This window comes from Arachis hypogaea, chromosome 5, assembly GCF_003086295.3.
Source record: "Arachis hypogaea cultivar Tifrunner chromosome 5, arahy.Tifrunner.gnm2.J5K5, whole genome shotgun sequence".
In the NCBI taxonomy this organism is placed as follows: domain Eukaryota; kingdom Viridiplantae; phylum Streptophyta; class Magnoliopsida; order Fabales; family Fabaceae; genus Arachis; species Arachis hypogaea.
The window spans coordinates 112,340,125-112,357,025 of NC_092040.1; the positions used below are offsets into that span (position 1 = coordinate 112,340,125).

A 16,901-nucleotide genomic window follows, 5' to 3' on the forward strand; every position below is an offset into this window, starting at 1 on the left:
CCATTTTCAATTACATATGCAATAAATTATGCTTTAACAAATAGCCATCATAGTATAATATTTAAAAACAGAGAAAGAATTTATGTCGATGAATTATTCCAGAAAATTGTAAAGACAGAAATACCAAAGTATAAAGCTATTGAAAACCCAGTTCTTTTACTAAAAGAACCATCAGGAAAATTAGTTTCATCGAATTTTCAAATAAGAGAATCCAAAATTAATAGCCCTTTAAGTTTATCTAAGTTAAAGATTAAAGAAGAAAATTCTGAAATAAAAGAATTAACAAAAAAGGTCGAAAAATTAAATGAAACCCTAAACACTAAGTTATGACAATAAATAAAGAGAAAATATATGTAACCTATCAAGACAAGAAACAAGAGCTCTTTGAAAGAGAAAATCGGTTGAATTATTTACAGTTTTCTGAAATAAATCAAAGAGCATTTGAAGCTCTAAAAATAATCTATGACAAATTGAAAGGGGAAGTTGAAGAGTTAGAAAAATTAATAGAATCTCTAGAAAATAGTGATGAATCGATGATAGAATTTGCAGAAATTATAAGATAAATAATGAAGTATACAAAGATTGAAAGACCAGAAAACAAAATAAAAAGAAAAAGGGCGAAAAAATTAAAAAATAAAATAAAGGAGTATAAAAGGGAATTAAATAATCTTCAGTCCGAAATTAATGACCTTATAATAAAAATGATAGAAATAAGAACAAATATAAATAAGTTGGAGCTAAACTTAAAAAAATTTATAAATGTCTGGAACACCATATTATGATCTAAAAGAATTAAAACTGTTGAAAGAAAAAATGGAAAATGAAGTTGAAAAATTAAAAAGATATTTAGAAACAACAGAAAGTGTAGAAATAAAAGAAGTTGTTGAGGATTTGAAAAATTATATTAAAGAAAAAGACAAACAGATAAAAGATTTTATATACAAAAAAGAATATTATAAACTAAAACAAGATTGAAAAACTATATCAGAATTAGTAATAGTAGAAATGGTCAATACATTTGATTATGAAATTGCAAATTATAAAGTATCACCAACCAAATCTATACAAATTATAAACTTATTCGAAACAAAATATGAAGAGTTAATAGAAATTTTGAAAAAGAAATTACATTGTAAAAATTGGTATCAGAGCCAAGTTAACGATTAAGGGTAACACTTTTTCTTTAAGCAACACTTTTAATGATACGCTTTTAAATCATAAAAAGACAAAAATCTGTATACATCCATCTGTACACTAGATGGACCCTTATTGTTGTTGTAGTAGTAGATCATTATTATTATTATTAGTAGATCAACATTATTATTATTATTATTAGTAATATTAGTATTAGTAGCAGGGGAATTCCATTCAGTCACCCACACGCGCTAAATTGGGTTGGGTGTTGCTGTTGGTGCTTGCGATGAAGATGAAGAAAGCTTTTATTGTGGAAGGGCTTAGTAGTTGCCTTTGATTATATACCATGAGATCTGAGAGAGAGAGAGCAGAAGAGGGAAGAGAGGGCTTGAGAAAGAGAAAGGGAGAAGAGGAAGGAACAGCGGCGCCGGAGGAAAGGGAGACCACCGTTGCAGCTGCACGCCGCCACCGCGTCCTGCTGCTCGAGCCACCACCGTCCAGCTCGAGCCACCACCGCGCCGTTCGTCACCATCGCGAGGAAGCTCAGAACCGAGGAAGAGAGCCGCGCGAGGAGAAGGAGGCGTTGCCGTCTGTGGAGCCCGCGTCGTTGCCGTCGCCGTCGAGGTCTTCTCGTCGCCGTTCCTCGCTACTGTCGAGCCGCCGTCGACGCAGATCTGACCAGAGGAGAAGAGGAAAGTGTGACCAGAACGGGATGAAAGGGAAGGAAGCCACCTTCGTCGCCGTCGAGCCATCTCTGCCGCTGTTGCCGTCGGAAACCGCCACTAAAGCTTCTGTTTTCTTGGTAAGCTCTAGCCCTGTTCTGGTTTATCTTCCTTATCCGTCAAAATCTGTTACCGTAAGGGTCTTCGCTTGAGTCGTATATGTTTGATAATGTTGTAGTGAGTTTTTCCGCTGCGGGCTGAAGCCGCTGTCGTCGGAGCTTGCCGGAGTTAACCGCTGAAGCTGCGGCTGCGCTGTACTTTAGTTCCTTGCTGGTACAGTAAGTCGTTCTTGCTTCGAAACTCTTTTAGTCGCTGTTCTGTTATGTGGCTGGGGTTTTGCAATGCTATTTGCTATTTGATTGAGTTTCGGTTATTTCTTGTTGCGATTAGAGTAACTATGGTTGCTGCAAAAGTGGTTTGGAACCGCGGTTATGGCTGCCGCCGTGATGAGCCGGGGGAAAAAGGGATTCAACACGTTTAATTATGCGGATTGTGAATAATTGAGGTAGGGGTTTTTCTTAAAATCTATTTTACATTACAGAGTTGTGATAAATAGATATTGATGCAAAAAGATATACTTCTGTGATTATATTTGTCTTGTGGATGTGATGGTTTGTTGGACTGGATTATTAGGTGCTTGATTGCGTGAGTGGTGTATGGGTGTTGATAAAAATCGGTTGAAATGTTATTTCCTTGATTATTAAGAAAGGGGGATTTTCTTAGTTTTAGCGTTTACTTAGTAATATAAATGAAACGATTTTGGAAATAATTTGAGATATGAAAATAAATTTATTCTGGGAGCAGTTTGATTGTGAGTTAGTCTGATTTTATGAATGATTTAATATTTGAGCTGATTCGATTTTAAAGAGTTTTATTGTTAGAATTGGTTGATTTGAAAATAAGTTGACATTGGAACTGGTTCAATTCTGGAAAATGTTTGAGATTTGGAAATGGTTGAGAAATGTTTGGATGGGACCTGAAAAGGGTGGCAGTGTCCGAGTTTTAGAGGAGATGTTGTCGAAATTTTATAAAATTGGAAGTTTTATTTAAAGTAATTAATTAAAAAGATTTATTTTTAAGCATTATACGTTTTAAGATTGATTTGTCTATCAAAGAAAGAATTATGTTTTAGAATTGAGATTGTTAATAAACAGAATGAAAAAGAGGATGATGAAGATTTTATTTGAAATGTGGCTTTGAAATGAACTTGGAAATGAGATTTGGATTGATGAATGATTATGATGTTGAGAATGTTGAGATGTGAACTTTGAATTATTCACATGGCTTATGAATTTGAAATATCTGAGATACGAGGTTCCCTGGATTAAATGTCGTGGCTTGCCACCACGTGTACCAGGTTGAAAACTCGATACTCTGTTGACCTTACGACGTAAGTATGACCGGGCACTATATAAATTCCCGGGAATGTTACCCCCCATTGAGCAATATTGATTATTTGAGAAAAAGCTATGCATAGACTCTTGGGGATGCACGTCAGGGGACAGTCTAAGGACAATTCAGACTTGTCGGGTTGGCTGGATAACCGACAGATGAGCCTCATCAGCCATAGGACAGACATGCATCATATGTATTTGTATGCTTTGCTTGAGTTTGAACTTGTTTTGGTTTGCCTAATTGCTAAACTGTTCTTAACTGCTACTTGAACTATTTGCTGTAATTGCTGCCTACTTGTGCTTTCCTTGTCTGCCTTGTCTGTGTTTGTTCTGGCGTGCTACATTTGAGAATGAACTTTGGTGCTGAATTAATGATTGTGTTGTTTGATTGTGTGGTTGGTTTATGATTGAGATTTTCTTATAAGAAATGAAAGGTTTCGGATTTTTGAAAGATTAAACAGTGTTTCTTTGAAAAGGTTTTGAACGATTACCTATCGGTTTTTAAAAGATTCATAAGGCAATGATAATCACTGAGCTTGAAAACAGTTTTCCTATTAAATATCTTCTTATGACAACTTTGAAACTCCGTGGTGAGACCGTGTGGTTAGGTTCTCACCCCCTACAGTTTTACCTTTTCAGGAACCGGATGAAGAAGCACTAAGAAGAGTTATACTGCGTTTGGTTTATATGTTATTATATCAATTAGATTATTTTCTTCCCTCGTCTTTGTTATTACAATTTTGTAAGAGGGATAGGAGTTGTATGTTATATATATATATATATATATATATATATATATATATATATATATATATATTATGTAAAAAGTCTTATATATGAATCTATGCCTGCTTGTTTATTTTAGATGAAATATTTATTTCCGGTTTATAAAGTGATTAGCGATACGGTGTTGAGTCACAGGCTCCTATTTTAATATTTAGTATGTAAAGTAGTCGTAATACTTCTTGCTATCAGAGTACCGCAGCCGGAAGCGTGACTTCTGATAGTGAGGGTGTTACATTATGGTATCAGAGCAGTCTTTCCTATAGAGCCTGAGGAATAGACCGGTTATGCTTCAGTTGCATACTCTGAGCATTTGTCATGTAATAGGTCTCGTTCAAATAATGAGAATTAGAGCTTTATGCACATGACGGTCTATTGATTAACGCCATTAGTCTTGCATTGCATAATTCTTGGTATTAAGTTTGGCCGGCTTAATATCAGTGAATTATGTGTATGGAAGCACTAATGGGTTATCATAGACGATATGCGAGTCATAGATAACGTGAGTCGCGAGTTTTGAGAACGTTAGAAACTATTTCTCGAAGTTACTCGGTTAGGTATCTTGAACTCTGAATATCATGTGACTTGTTCTTTCACAAGTTTACCTTGGAATCCTCAATTGCTATTTCTTTTGGAAAAGTAAATTGATGTTTTCCCAACCCTATTCTTATGTTCATGTGCTTCCTCGTTTGATTCTAACTGCATAAGTCTGCTTAACGTTCTTGGTGTGCTTGTCTTTCTTTGTTTAAATTCTTTTCTTGATCCATGTATTCTTTAGTACAATTTTGAACCTGTTTTGATGCAGTGTATTCCTTTAAACTCCTATTTCGAGTTCTTTTTAAAGAAGTTGTGATATAATTTTCTCTTTATATTTACAACTATTATTCTTGAAGCCCTTATAAAATTGTTTTTGATTCGATATAACTTTCTTTATATGAAGTTTTGAAAATTCTTAATGCAGTTTAAAAAAAATAAATAAATAAAATAAATAAATAAATAAATAAATATTTACTCTCAATACCTCGCATGTTCTTTTATTGGTTTACAAAATTATACCTACTCTAAATACAACTTGATTTTTGTAATAGCTTTACTATAGTTTTTATGCATATCTTTATTTGATTATGTACTTAGGTATTTTACAATTAAAAAAAAAAAGATTTTTGCCCTTATTTTAGTTGACTTTCATTTGATAAACTTCACCTAAACTATTTAATTTGAATTTAGTTTAGCATAATACATTATTTATGTAACTGTTGTTCTTTTGGAGAGTATTGGACTTCTCTTTCCTTTTAGGAAAGGACCAATTACCTCTAAAGCTTTTCATTTCATGGATGTCATACTTGATTCTATTTTTAATTATTCTTTTATTTTTATAAACGTCACCATTAGTCTTAGTTTTCTGTTTCTTGTGAATCTCATGCTCATTCGAGTCAACTTGAATTCGTTTCCATCTAATACACTATTTGTCCTTTTATTTGTCTTTCTTTAATTAAAGGTTCTTTTTGAGAATTTTCTATTGATTAAGTTGTCTTCCTGGTGCGTTTTGTATTCCTTTGAACCAATTGGAAACTCCTTTGATAATCCATGCCTAGTGAGTTTTTGTTTGAATTCTCTTGATTTAAAGATCCTTTCTTCCATGGGCTGATTTTTTTTAAGCGCCTCGTAATTTTCTTAAATGATTCTTGCGAGGTGGTTATTCCAAGTATACTTTCAGAATTTTGTACCATTTTGGAAAAAAAAAGTTGAGTTCTTCTGAAGAAATTTAAGTTTTGAATCAATTTTATTTTAAATTGTTGAGTTCCTTCTTAAGCTCTTCGTTTCTATGAGTGACATGCTTTATGAATCCTAATTGAAATCCTTTAAGTTTCTTTCTTGAAATGAATTAGTTTCCTTTTTAGGCATCTTAATACTATTGAACATCTTTATAAAGTTGTGACTTCAAGTATATTATTGAAGTTTTGTTTTAAATATTTTTAAACAAGTTTTGATTTATTATTATGTAAAATTGTCCTTGACTTTGTACTTCTTTACTTGAGCAGTGCCTCTCTTTGATATAATTTGAACTTGTTTTGGTGCGATATGAATGTCCATTGAAGTTTTAATAAAATCGCGTTTAATTCAGCCTATACTCTTTTACCTGATATTTAAAATAAAATAAAATAAAATAAAATAAAATTTCTGTATGTGATTTAAACCTGTTCAATTGCAATGCATTCTTTTTTTTTCTTTTATGAGCAAAACTTTATCTCAGGTTTTTCTTCCAACAAAATCGTAGTATTCATGCATGCTTGAAAAAGAAGAGAAAATACAATTTCCCTCTTAGCCAAATTAATCTTTCCATTTACAAACTTTATGTAATCTATTTTCGCTTGAACTTATATTGAAATAATGCCATATTTACGTTTTTATTAATCTTTTGAAGGATGTTTGTTACTCATTTTCTCTTTCAGAACATGAAATTATTTTTCTTTAAGTTTTTCATTCTTTATGAATAATGTATTCGAGACTATCTTTAAATCATACACTTGGGTTCTATGAATTTTGTCTTTGGTTTTAGATATTCTTCTTTTGTAAACTTCATATTTATTTGACTCAGCTTGAATTCGTTTCCAAAACACTGCATTGTTTTTCAATTTATTGGTCCTATCGAATTCCTTCCATTCAAAGAATTACCCTTAAAGCTGTCAGTTGATTCTCTTTCCAGCATTCTTTATTACTTGTTCATCATTGTCTACTCGTGATTTCAACAACTCTTTCAAATTCCTGCGAACACGGTCCTTATTACTTTTCTTTCTTTTCTATGGTCTATTATCCCTTGAGTATACTCGAGATTAGTTTTGGTATCTTGTGCGACCGTTAAACTTAGTAAACGACACATTAGTCCTTTAGGACACGTTTGGTGAACGCAAAGGGTGAAAATTTGTAAATGTATGACATTGCAGAGAGTTGTGAAACTTTGTTTCATATGAAAGAATTTTGTTGATGTTGGGTTTGTGACCATTAAAATTTGCAAAGTGTTTGACGAGGTTAAAATTGTTTGAGAAAACCGAGAGTTCTTAATTATTGACTGGATTCTGGAATTTATAGTTTCCTTAGATTGAGTATGGTTGTTGTGAAAATAGTTTTCTTATTAAATACCTTTATACCATATAAAAATCTTGGTATTTGAAACTATATGTATATATATATACACTAAGAACTTTTTGCTTTTTCTTTAAATGCATTCAAGAGTGAAGTAATATGAAATCTTTTTTTATTTCATTTTGTATCAATTCTCGAGGACGAAAATTTTTATAAGGTGGTTAGGATGTAAGATCCATAATTTTCAAAAAAAAATTATTATGAGTTAATTACAATTTATTTATTCATTAAAGATTTTATTTTTAGAAATTATTTTATTAAAAGTAATTAGATCAAGTTTTGACAATTAAATTAAAAATTTTATTTAATTTTATAATTATTGAATACTTTTCTATATTTAAATTATAGAGTTTAACAGTTATAAAAGAATAAGAATTTAATACTTTAATTTTATAAACAAAGAAAATTAATTATATTATCTTCAATTTTAAATTAAAATATTTGATTAAAAGTCAATTAGTAAACTAATAATCAAATAACATTTTCAAAATAATTTTTTAAAGATTAAATTAGGTTTTTTATTATTATTATTGTTATTATTATTATAATTGTTATTATTATAATTATTGTTGTTGTAGTAGTAGATCATTAGTATTATTATTAGTAGATCAATATGTTGTACTTCAACTTAGAATAATCAAACTTAAATCTTGTGCTATTATTTTTTTGGTTATTCAATAGAACTTTTATTGATAATATTTTAGGAGTAAATAGGCTTAAACAGGTGAAAAATGAATTTTATGGATTTTTTTTTGTAAAAATAGCTAAATAGAATCTTAAAATAGTTTTTTTAATTATGCGGTTATACCGATATCCGATCCGATCCGATCCGCAAGTATGCGGATCAGATCGGATCTGGCCTGAAAAAATGCGGATATCGTATCTGATTCGATCCGATGAGTGCAGTGCAGATCGGATAGAATTTTAAGCCATATCCGATCTGATCCGTGTGCAGCCTTAATGCGAGAGTTGTTAGGATTAGGATTTAGAATTACTATTAAAAATATTTTTTGTTTTCTTTATATATTTTTTATTCTATATGAACTCTTTAGTTACTTTTAGTATTAAACTTAGATTTTTGAATTTAGCATTTCTTCTTATGTTTTTCTTTTCTTTAAAAAATCAAAATAAATCAAACCTATCAATTTAGCTTGTCAACTCAAACTAATGGAATTTGGCTGATGTAAGAAAGTGAGAATGAAGTTTGAATTCACCTATAAATTTTTTTATTAACAATCGTTCGATAAAAAAATCGATTTATTTTTAAGAAAATTAGATCATCTCACATTTTATTAGGCTGATTATTAGATATAAGTGGATCTAATTGTCTTTTATTAAAATAGAATTTATTATCTTTTATTAAACTCTTACATCCATAAAATTAAAATTTAAATTAGTGAATATAATTTACGACAAAAGACAATCACACTGTAAAATTAAAAAAAAAAATTTAAGTAAAGACAATTACCAAATAATCAAATAAATAAGAGTACTACTACATTCATAAAAAATATAAAAAATTATATAACTTGTACTTTAAAAAATTAATTTCGATAAAAATAAAAATATATTATTATTATTATTATTATTATTATTATTATTATTATTATTATACGAAATAATTAAGAAATAATAATAAATTAAAAAATTAAATAAAATAATTTTTTTCTAAATCTGACGCTCATAAACAATAAAATTCAATATTATACATAGCATTCAGTCGTACAAAAATTAATAATAAGAATTGGACAAAGAATTTGGTACACAGACACTTTCCTGAAACATTGTTCACGTAAATCTTATTACTTATGTAAGTATGTCCATTAACATTAAATGGACAAATTCTAGTTCACAGAAATATTAATTATCTATTTCTACTAAAATTGACTCACCAAAATTTGAGCAATATTTAAAAAGTTATGTTAGATTTTTGGTACCAGAATACTATCTATTATTATAACATAATATAATAATGAGTTAAAAGTTAAATTTGTCTTTGAAAATTTATTGATTTTTTAAATTAGTAATATTAGTTTTTGAAAGACAAAATATAGGTTAAATTCGTTTTTTTGTTAGTTAGATAATGACGTATCACGTTAAGTGTTATGTGACATAATAAATTAATTGTTTCTAGAAGAAAATATCAAATCGGTACCAAAAGATTCAAACGCAGGTAAAATGGTACCTGAAAGATGTTATCAACAAAAAAATTTCTAAACAAAAAAATAATTTTGACAAAAGTGATCAACCGTCAATTGAGTTCTAGAGTTAAGGTTAAATGTTAAGGTGTCAATTAGCAATTATCATCATTACAAAAGCTATCTATACTTTTAATTTTTATAATTTTAAAAACATCAATTTTTCTAAAAATCCTAAATTCCTAATCCCTTTTTTTAGACTCTCGTCTTTTCCTTCTCCGCCTCTACCTTTCTCCTCCTCCTTCCTCCAACCAACTCCATAGCCTTCCAGTAATATTCAATCGCGACCTCAAACTACTTCTTCTGGTAAGCAGTATTACCAACTTCCTCTTTTGTCAAATCTGCCACCTCTAGCTCCAACGACTTTGAAATCTCTTCAACAGCAGTAGCAGCTCACCTCTTTTCCTGCGCATGGGCCTGTGGTGACTGAGACGAAAATAAAGGAGCCGGTTCGCCATATTTTCGTCATTATCCTGTGTCTGGATCTTCACATAGAGCAAAACACCAATGGCTTGCATTACCCATAGATCTTTCAGATAAAGATATTGTTCAGACTCTTTTTGAATATCCTGCATCATCTTCACGAAATTCGGTTGCTAAAGATAAACTTAGGTTTATGGATCTGCGGTAAGCCAACCTACATTCCCAGGCCAGAGAATGCCTCGCCGAACTAATTGGTTGTCACAGGACGGGACCTTGCTGTCGAGGAGGAAGGTAGAGGCAGTAGTGAACGGAAATAAGGAGGAGTTTATTTGGGAAGAAGAAGAAAACATGGGTGAATGATGATGAGGAAAAGGAAGGAATGAGAGTCAGAAAAAAGGGATTAGGTTTTTAGAAAAATTAAAATTGAGGTGTTTTTTAAATTATAAAAATTAAAAGTATGGGTAACTTTTGTAATTATGATAATTGTTAACTGACACCTTAACATTTAACTTTAATTCCAAGTAACTCAATTGATGCCTAGTCACTTTTGTCGAAAATGAATATTCTTTTAGGGATCTTTTTGTCAATAACATCTTTCAGGTAACATTTTGTCAGTGTCTGAATCTTTCGCGTATCAATTTAGTATTTACTTCTTGTTTCTATTATTTTATACAAAGAGAATTTTATTTATTAAAATTAATGTTTAATTATTTTGTTGATCCCTATAATTTTATTAAATTTTTAATTAAGTCTCTATATTTTTTTACTTTCAATTGGGTTCCTATAGTACTTTTAATTTTATAATTAGGTCATTTTTAGTGTAAAAAATGTTAGAATTATCTGAATATTTCTTTGCAATCTGAAGGTATTCATAATTAAAAACCGAGTTAAATCTCAAAGTAATTTCTGAACTTGCACTCGAGTCTCAAAGTGATCTCTAAAATTAATAATTAGTTAATTACTTAAATTTATCCCCAAAATTGTCCTCCGAAACTCATAGTAATTCCTAAATTAATTTCCTTCCATTCTTGCCATTGGAAATGACTTAAACAATGTCGTTTTATATTTATTAAAAAAAAAACCACACTCCCCTTCCCCAGTTCCCCTTTCCTTTCCTTTCTCCGCTCTCCTTCCCCTTCCACAACCCATATAAAATATTTTTAGCCTCTTATACTTGCTAGGTTGAAAAGATTAAGAATAGTTGCATGTGTTTTTTATGGCATCAAGTTATTTACAATCCATCCTGTCACCATTTTAGTAGGAAAAGTGTTAGTTTCCCCTCTCCAAATTTTAATTCCAATTGGTTGGTTCATATGCTTTACCGGTAACAAAATCGTGTTGTTTTATATTTGTTATGGAATTGACTCTATCTCTATTTCTCAAGCCCTCGTGCCAATTTAGTAGTTTAAATTTACAACAAATTTTGGTTTCACAGTCACTGTTAGTGAGGTTGAAGCACTTTTTGAGCTATTTAAGAGCATAATCAGTTTGGTTGTTTATGATGGACTAATAAGCAAGGTACCATATAGCAAATGTGTTTTTCTCAGTCTCAAACATAGTTGTATTTATAACATCTATTTTGTGATGTTCATTTTATTATGAGATATTTGGTGTGCTTTTTTATTTCTTGATATGAATGATCAACAATATACTATATTGTTTTTTGTCTTTTTCATTTTCCTAAATAGAATCTCACACAGTATCATGATGAATTGCTTATACAATTACCAATATTTTTTATTTCTATTTGTTCTTCACATTCATTTCACAGTCTGTTCTTTGATTACAGTGTTCATTCTTTGCAGGAAGAATTTCAATTGACAATCTTCAAAAATAGGAAAAAGGAGAATATCTTTGCCAATCAGGTACTATACAAACACAACATGACCACATGGGTCTGGTTTATGAATAAGGGCTTCATTTTTAAGGTTTCTTGCATGCATGAGTGAATGCCTATCTAGCATCACAAATGTACTTTGTTAAATCGATGATTTGCAATGCAAATAGGTTAATGAAGACATTGTTCATGTAGGCTCTATGATTTGGACAGCTGATAAACTCCGTTTTTAGGATTTATCTTGTATTGAATTTAGAGCATTTTATCAATCTTTTGTCATATTTAGCCAAGGAATTAGCACGATTTTGTAATTTCTCCCGTATTTGTGCTTAAGTGTAAAAACATGCTTTTTAAGCTTCATTTTGATGAATTCTAATTTCTCCTTAATTCCATAAGATGCCTTGATGCGTTTGCTAGTAATTCCAGGATTGAAATAGGCTAGGCATAGATCAAAGGAGTAAGGAAGGAAGCATACAAGTGGAGAGAAGCATAAAAAGTCAAAGAAGTGAATCCGGCCATGCACGCGCACGCGCACAAGGCGTTCGCGCGCACATTGCGAAATCAGCTAAGGACGCGCACGCGCACCGTGCGCGCACGTGTCGCAGTCCGCACGTGATTTCATTAAAGCAACTCATGCCTGGCGATTTTGGAGAATTTCTGGACCCATTTTGGCGCCAGAATTCTGATAGAAAGGATTAAAAGGATCAAGGATTGAAGGGGAAGACACAATGGGTATTATTTATCACTAGGAGTTAGTTTTAGTTTTGGAGATTAGTTTCTATAGAGGGAAGCTCTCTTTTCTCTCTAGAATTAGGATTAGGTTAATCTCTCCTCTTAGATCTAGGTTTAATTCATGTTTTAATTTACTTTCCCTTTATCAATTCTTACTCTTCTCCTCTTTCTCTTTCTAGTTATATGCTTTAATAATTGTAATTCTCCACTTTGTTGTGGATAGATTGTTGTTCCTTTGTTTTCCTTCAATAATGCAATTTGAGGTAATTCATGATAATTGTGATTTCCTTGATTGTTGTTGTTAATTCTTTGCATTCAATTGTAGTTAGAATTCATGCTTGTTGTGATTTGTCATACTTCTCTTTTGTACCTTCCAAGTGTTCGATAAAATGCTTGGGAGGATGTTAGAATAGAATTTTATGCTCTTGGCTTGAGAAGGTAACTTAGGATTTCTTGAGTTACTAGTGTCCAATTGATTGATAGTTGATAGCCATTGACTCTAGCCTTCATTAATCCAATTAGTGAAAAGCTAGGATTTGTGGACTAGGATTGATATAACTCACTTGACTTTCCTTTATTAATTGATTTAAGGATGACTAAGTGGGATTAATCCTTGCAACTACCATACTTGTGGCTAGTGATAATGATGAAAAACCTTGACAACCAAACCTTGCCAAGACCATTTTGTTAATAAAATTTCATTACCGTCTACTATTCATATTTCTCATCTAAAACCCCAAAATAAACAAGTCCATATCCAGTAACAAGAACACTACTCTGCAAGTCTTTTGAGAGACGACCCGAAGTTTAAATACTTCGATTTATAGATTTTAGGGATTTGTGCTTATGACAAACAAAATTTTTGTATGAAAAAATTATTGTTGATTTAGAGACTATACTTTACAACGAGATTTTATTAGTGAAATTTTAAACCATCAAAAATTCAATCATCAACAGCACATGCTTTATAGAACGCCAAGAGGTAGCATATAGTGCAATCCTATTATGTGACAATTTACTTAGATTTTCACTCTTTTTTTATGATATCAAAAAACAACTAGCCCTACAGAAGTGTGCTCTACGAACACTTAATAAGTGATATTCGCCACTAAAATATGATTTTGTTGTAGTGTCCATCAACGTCTCCACTTACGCCCGATTAATTTTAGTGATCCTAGCTTCATTGTTTTTTTTTTTTTTTTGCGTTATTTCTAACAGGTCAAGCAAATGTTGATTGCGCTTCTCAGTGAATCTGAAATGAAGCTAGCAGATGAGGTGATTGGGTTTTTTTTTAATAACTACAAAACGACGTCGTTTCAGTCCTTTCCAATGATAAGAATGGACGGAAATTAATTTAGCGATTACTATGAGTCCCAAGTAGGGATGGCAAAACTCCCCGAGACGCGGGGATTCCTGCGGCCTGCGGGGACTGTCCCGAATGGGGATCCGATTGTGGGAAATTTTTCCCGTGGGGATGGAGATGGGGGGCAAAATTTTCCCGAGGCAGACGCGGGGACCCGAGCGGGGATCCCCGCCCCATTCCCGCTAATCCCCGAAGTTCATAAATTTACTGAATTGTCCTTAATAGTTTATTTCTCATATATGTTTTTTAGTCATTTCACACACACACATATATATAGAAATCCAAAACTCCTAATCCTTATTTGCATAACTCTTATTCAATTCAGAAATCTCTAACGTTGTCCATACTCCATCCAACCTCTGCAGCCATCCTCTCGCCGCTCTCCCTTCTTACCGTATCGTCACACCTCACCGTGCCATGATTCTCACCGCATCGTGCTCTCTATTTGCGGCGTTCCTTTCCGTAACTTTGTCGTCGTGTCCATTCTCCTCTTTGTTGCCGTGTCTCCCACCTTGTCCACTTCTCTATCCTCTGGCTTTCTGTTGTGTCCCCCATTGCGTCATTTCGAAAGAAGTCACCATCTTGTTGTTTAGACTTTTTATATAAAATCTTGTTATTTTTGTATAGAATGGATATTTACACCTCTATTCATATGGAAATTAATAATTAGTTAGAACTATCAGATAGATGGGGAATGGGGTCCCTGTGGGGAATGGGGCCCTGTGGGGAATGGGGATGGGGAGCAATATTCCCCCACGGCGGGGAATGGGGTGGGGACGGGGAGTAAATCTAGGGGTGGGGATGGGGAGCAGGGAGGCGTCCCCCGCCCCCCGCCCTGCCCCATTGACATCCCTAGTCCCAAGAGGATAATTTCGAAGACGAATTTGAGTAATTATTAATTTCAAGGATCACTTTGAGGCTCGAGTACAAGTTCAATGACTATTTTGAGATTTCACTCTTAAAAATCTAATTAGATATTTGACCACATATATTTTGAAAAAAATATTCTGTTAATTTTAATATTTTGGATATGAAAATGGCCTAATTATAAAATTAAAAGTAGTGTAGGAACCTAATTGAAAATAAAAAAAAGTATATAGGCCTAATTAAAATTTTGATAAAATTATAGGGACCAATGAAGTAATTAAGCCTAAAATTAATAGTATTATAAATATTAAGAATTTAATATTATGAAGGAAAAATAATAGAGATTTATATAAAGACTAATTTGATTAATTTTAAAATTTTAAGGATGAAAATGACTTTTATATATATATATTTTCAGCAACTATTTTGACTAAATAAATTTATAACATGTCAGATAACACGTAGCACACGTGGTATGTCATGTGTTACTGACATGACACATTAACTAATTATCTTGTGACATGTGATATTAACCTATCATGTCATTATCTAATTTTTTGTCAGAATTTAATGTAAAATTTATTTATAATGATTTGTATGTCAAAAACATTTTTTACAGACTAATTTAGTGTATTAATCTAAATTTATTGTTTCGGGCATAATAAATTAATAAGGTAAATAATTAATTACATAACTGGATATTTTTATGGGCCACTGCTTTTTTTGGGCCATTGTAATTTGTGTATTAGAACAAAGACTACTGTTTTTGGACATGCATCACCTTTAAATATCTCACTTCATTATTTAATTCTTTTCTCATTTTTTAAACCAGCGGACCCATGTATATGTTGAATCGATTTTTTGTCATTTGAACCAGACCAACCAGTATATTAATAAAAAAAATCGATTTGACCACATGTTTATCTTAATGAATGATAGAGAGCTATTCTAATAAAGACACCTAAACATCTTTTTTTAAGATATTTTTTAATAATTAAAATTTTACATATGTAGTCGATTAAAGCATATTATTTCTGTCATAATTAGATCGGACAAACTAATTTGGCTAAAAATGAACCAAATTTTATATCGATCTAAATTAATATCTTTTTAAAAAAATGACTATAATACCCTGTTATCGAAAACGACTAAAATGCTCATATTATATATATGTATTATCATTTTCTATAATAAGGGTATTGTAGTAATTTTTTATAAAAAAATATTAATTTAGACTCTGTTCAAGATTTAATTCATCGATTTTTTGGTCAAATCAATTTGTCTGATTCAATTTTAACAAAAATAACATAGTTTAATCATTTATATGTATTGAATGTTAAGTACTAGAAAATATCTTTAAAAAAAGATGTTTCTTTATATGAGTGGCTCCTTTAATAATATACTAAGTACAACATAGGTGTGATTATTCTAAATTAATATAATGATCAAACATTATTAAAATAGTAATTAGAATTTATTAAATTGATTTTTGCTTCAAAATTGTTTAATTAATAATTTCTATGTTGCTTGCAGGTTTTGGTCATTGGGTATAAAGAAATTTGGAGCCCAAAATATTGACAAAACATTCAGCTCTTGGTACAAAAATGTTTTAAACAATGTGGCTGAATGGTTCTTATGTTAATTGGGCCAGGAATACCAATAAGAAGTCCAAAACCTTTTCTTGAAAGATCAACAAAGCCTTGGTCCGAAATTGAAGAAAAGAGAAAGAAATTAGTGCTGCTTTCCACGGTTACTCTCTTTCAATGAGTTATGGAATTCAAATTTTAATTAAATTGGATTTATTGCATGCCTTGGAAACAGGAAAGAGAAAGTTTCAAATTGATTTGATGGCTTTTAATGTTTTACACGTTACTAGGCAAAGACTATGGGAAGTTGGTTTTAATTGATTTTAATTGATTTTACTCATTACTTCCAAAGTTTTCTTTTCTCTTCTATCTCCTTTCTCTCTTCTTCGGTCATGTCATAGGAAAGAAGAAGAAATAAGTTATCAGAGAAACCATGAGAGGAGCTAGGAAGAAGCATAAGGCTAGGGTGATGGCCCTTGCAAAAGGAAGATCTACAGTATGGCGTGGCTGAGATCTTTACCACTAATGGTAAGAAGTGGTGAAGAAGCCTCAAGATCACCATGCCTAAAAATGGTAGCAATCTAATTCGGTCAGAGAAGAAGATCCCTGGGGTATGGCTCGTTTCTACTTTTTGTTCATCTATCACAGAAGGTAGCTACTGTAGCTACGTGGGGGAAGAAGCAAAAGTGGAGCAGATGGAGCTGTCAAGGATCAAGGG

At 31.6% G+C, this 16,901-nt stretch overlaps 1 protein-coding gene across 6 annotated transcripts; it reads left to right on the plus strand.

Moving 5' to 3' along the window:
• Positions 1 to 1,351: 1,351 nt before the first annotated feature.
• On the plus strand, positions 1,352 to 12,644 carry LOC140184540 (uncharacterized). Of its 6 annotated transcripts, none has more exons than XM_072236370.1 (4): positions 1,352 to 1,936; positions 2,035 to 2,134; positions 2,247 to 2,361; positions 11,588 to 12,644. In XM_072236370.1, exons 1-2 carry the CDS (start codon positions 1,481 to 1,483, stop codon positions 2,035 to 2,037), a joined length of 459 nt encoding a protein of 152 aa, XP_072092471.1. In that variant the 5' UTR covers positions 1,352 to 1,480; the 3' UTR covers positions 2,038 to 2,134; positions 2,247 to 2,361; positions 11,588 to 12,644. The 6 variants fall into 6 exon arrangements, with proteins under 6 accessions (XP_072092471.1, XP_072092469.1, XP_072092474.1 ...); XM_072236368.1 differs by having other exon boundaries at positions 11,604 to 12,644; XM_072236373.1 differs by having other exon boundaries at positions 2,035 to 2,129; positions 11,588 to 11,979.
• The last annotated feature ends 4,257 nt before the right edge of the window (positions 12,645 to 16,901 follow it).

Coding starts and splice junctions, on each gene's coding strand:
- LOC140184540 (XM_072236370.1), top strand. CDS start 1,481: ATGAGATCTGAGAGAGAGAGAGCAGAAGAGGGAAGAGAGGGCTTGAGA.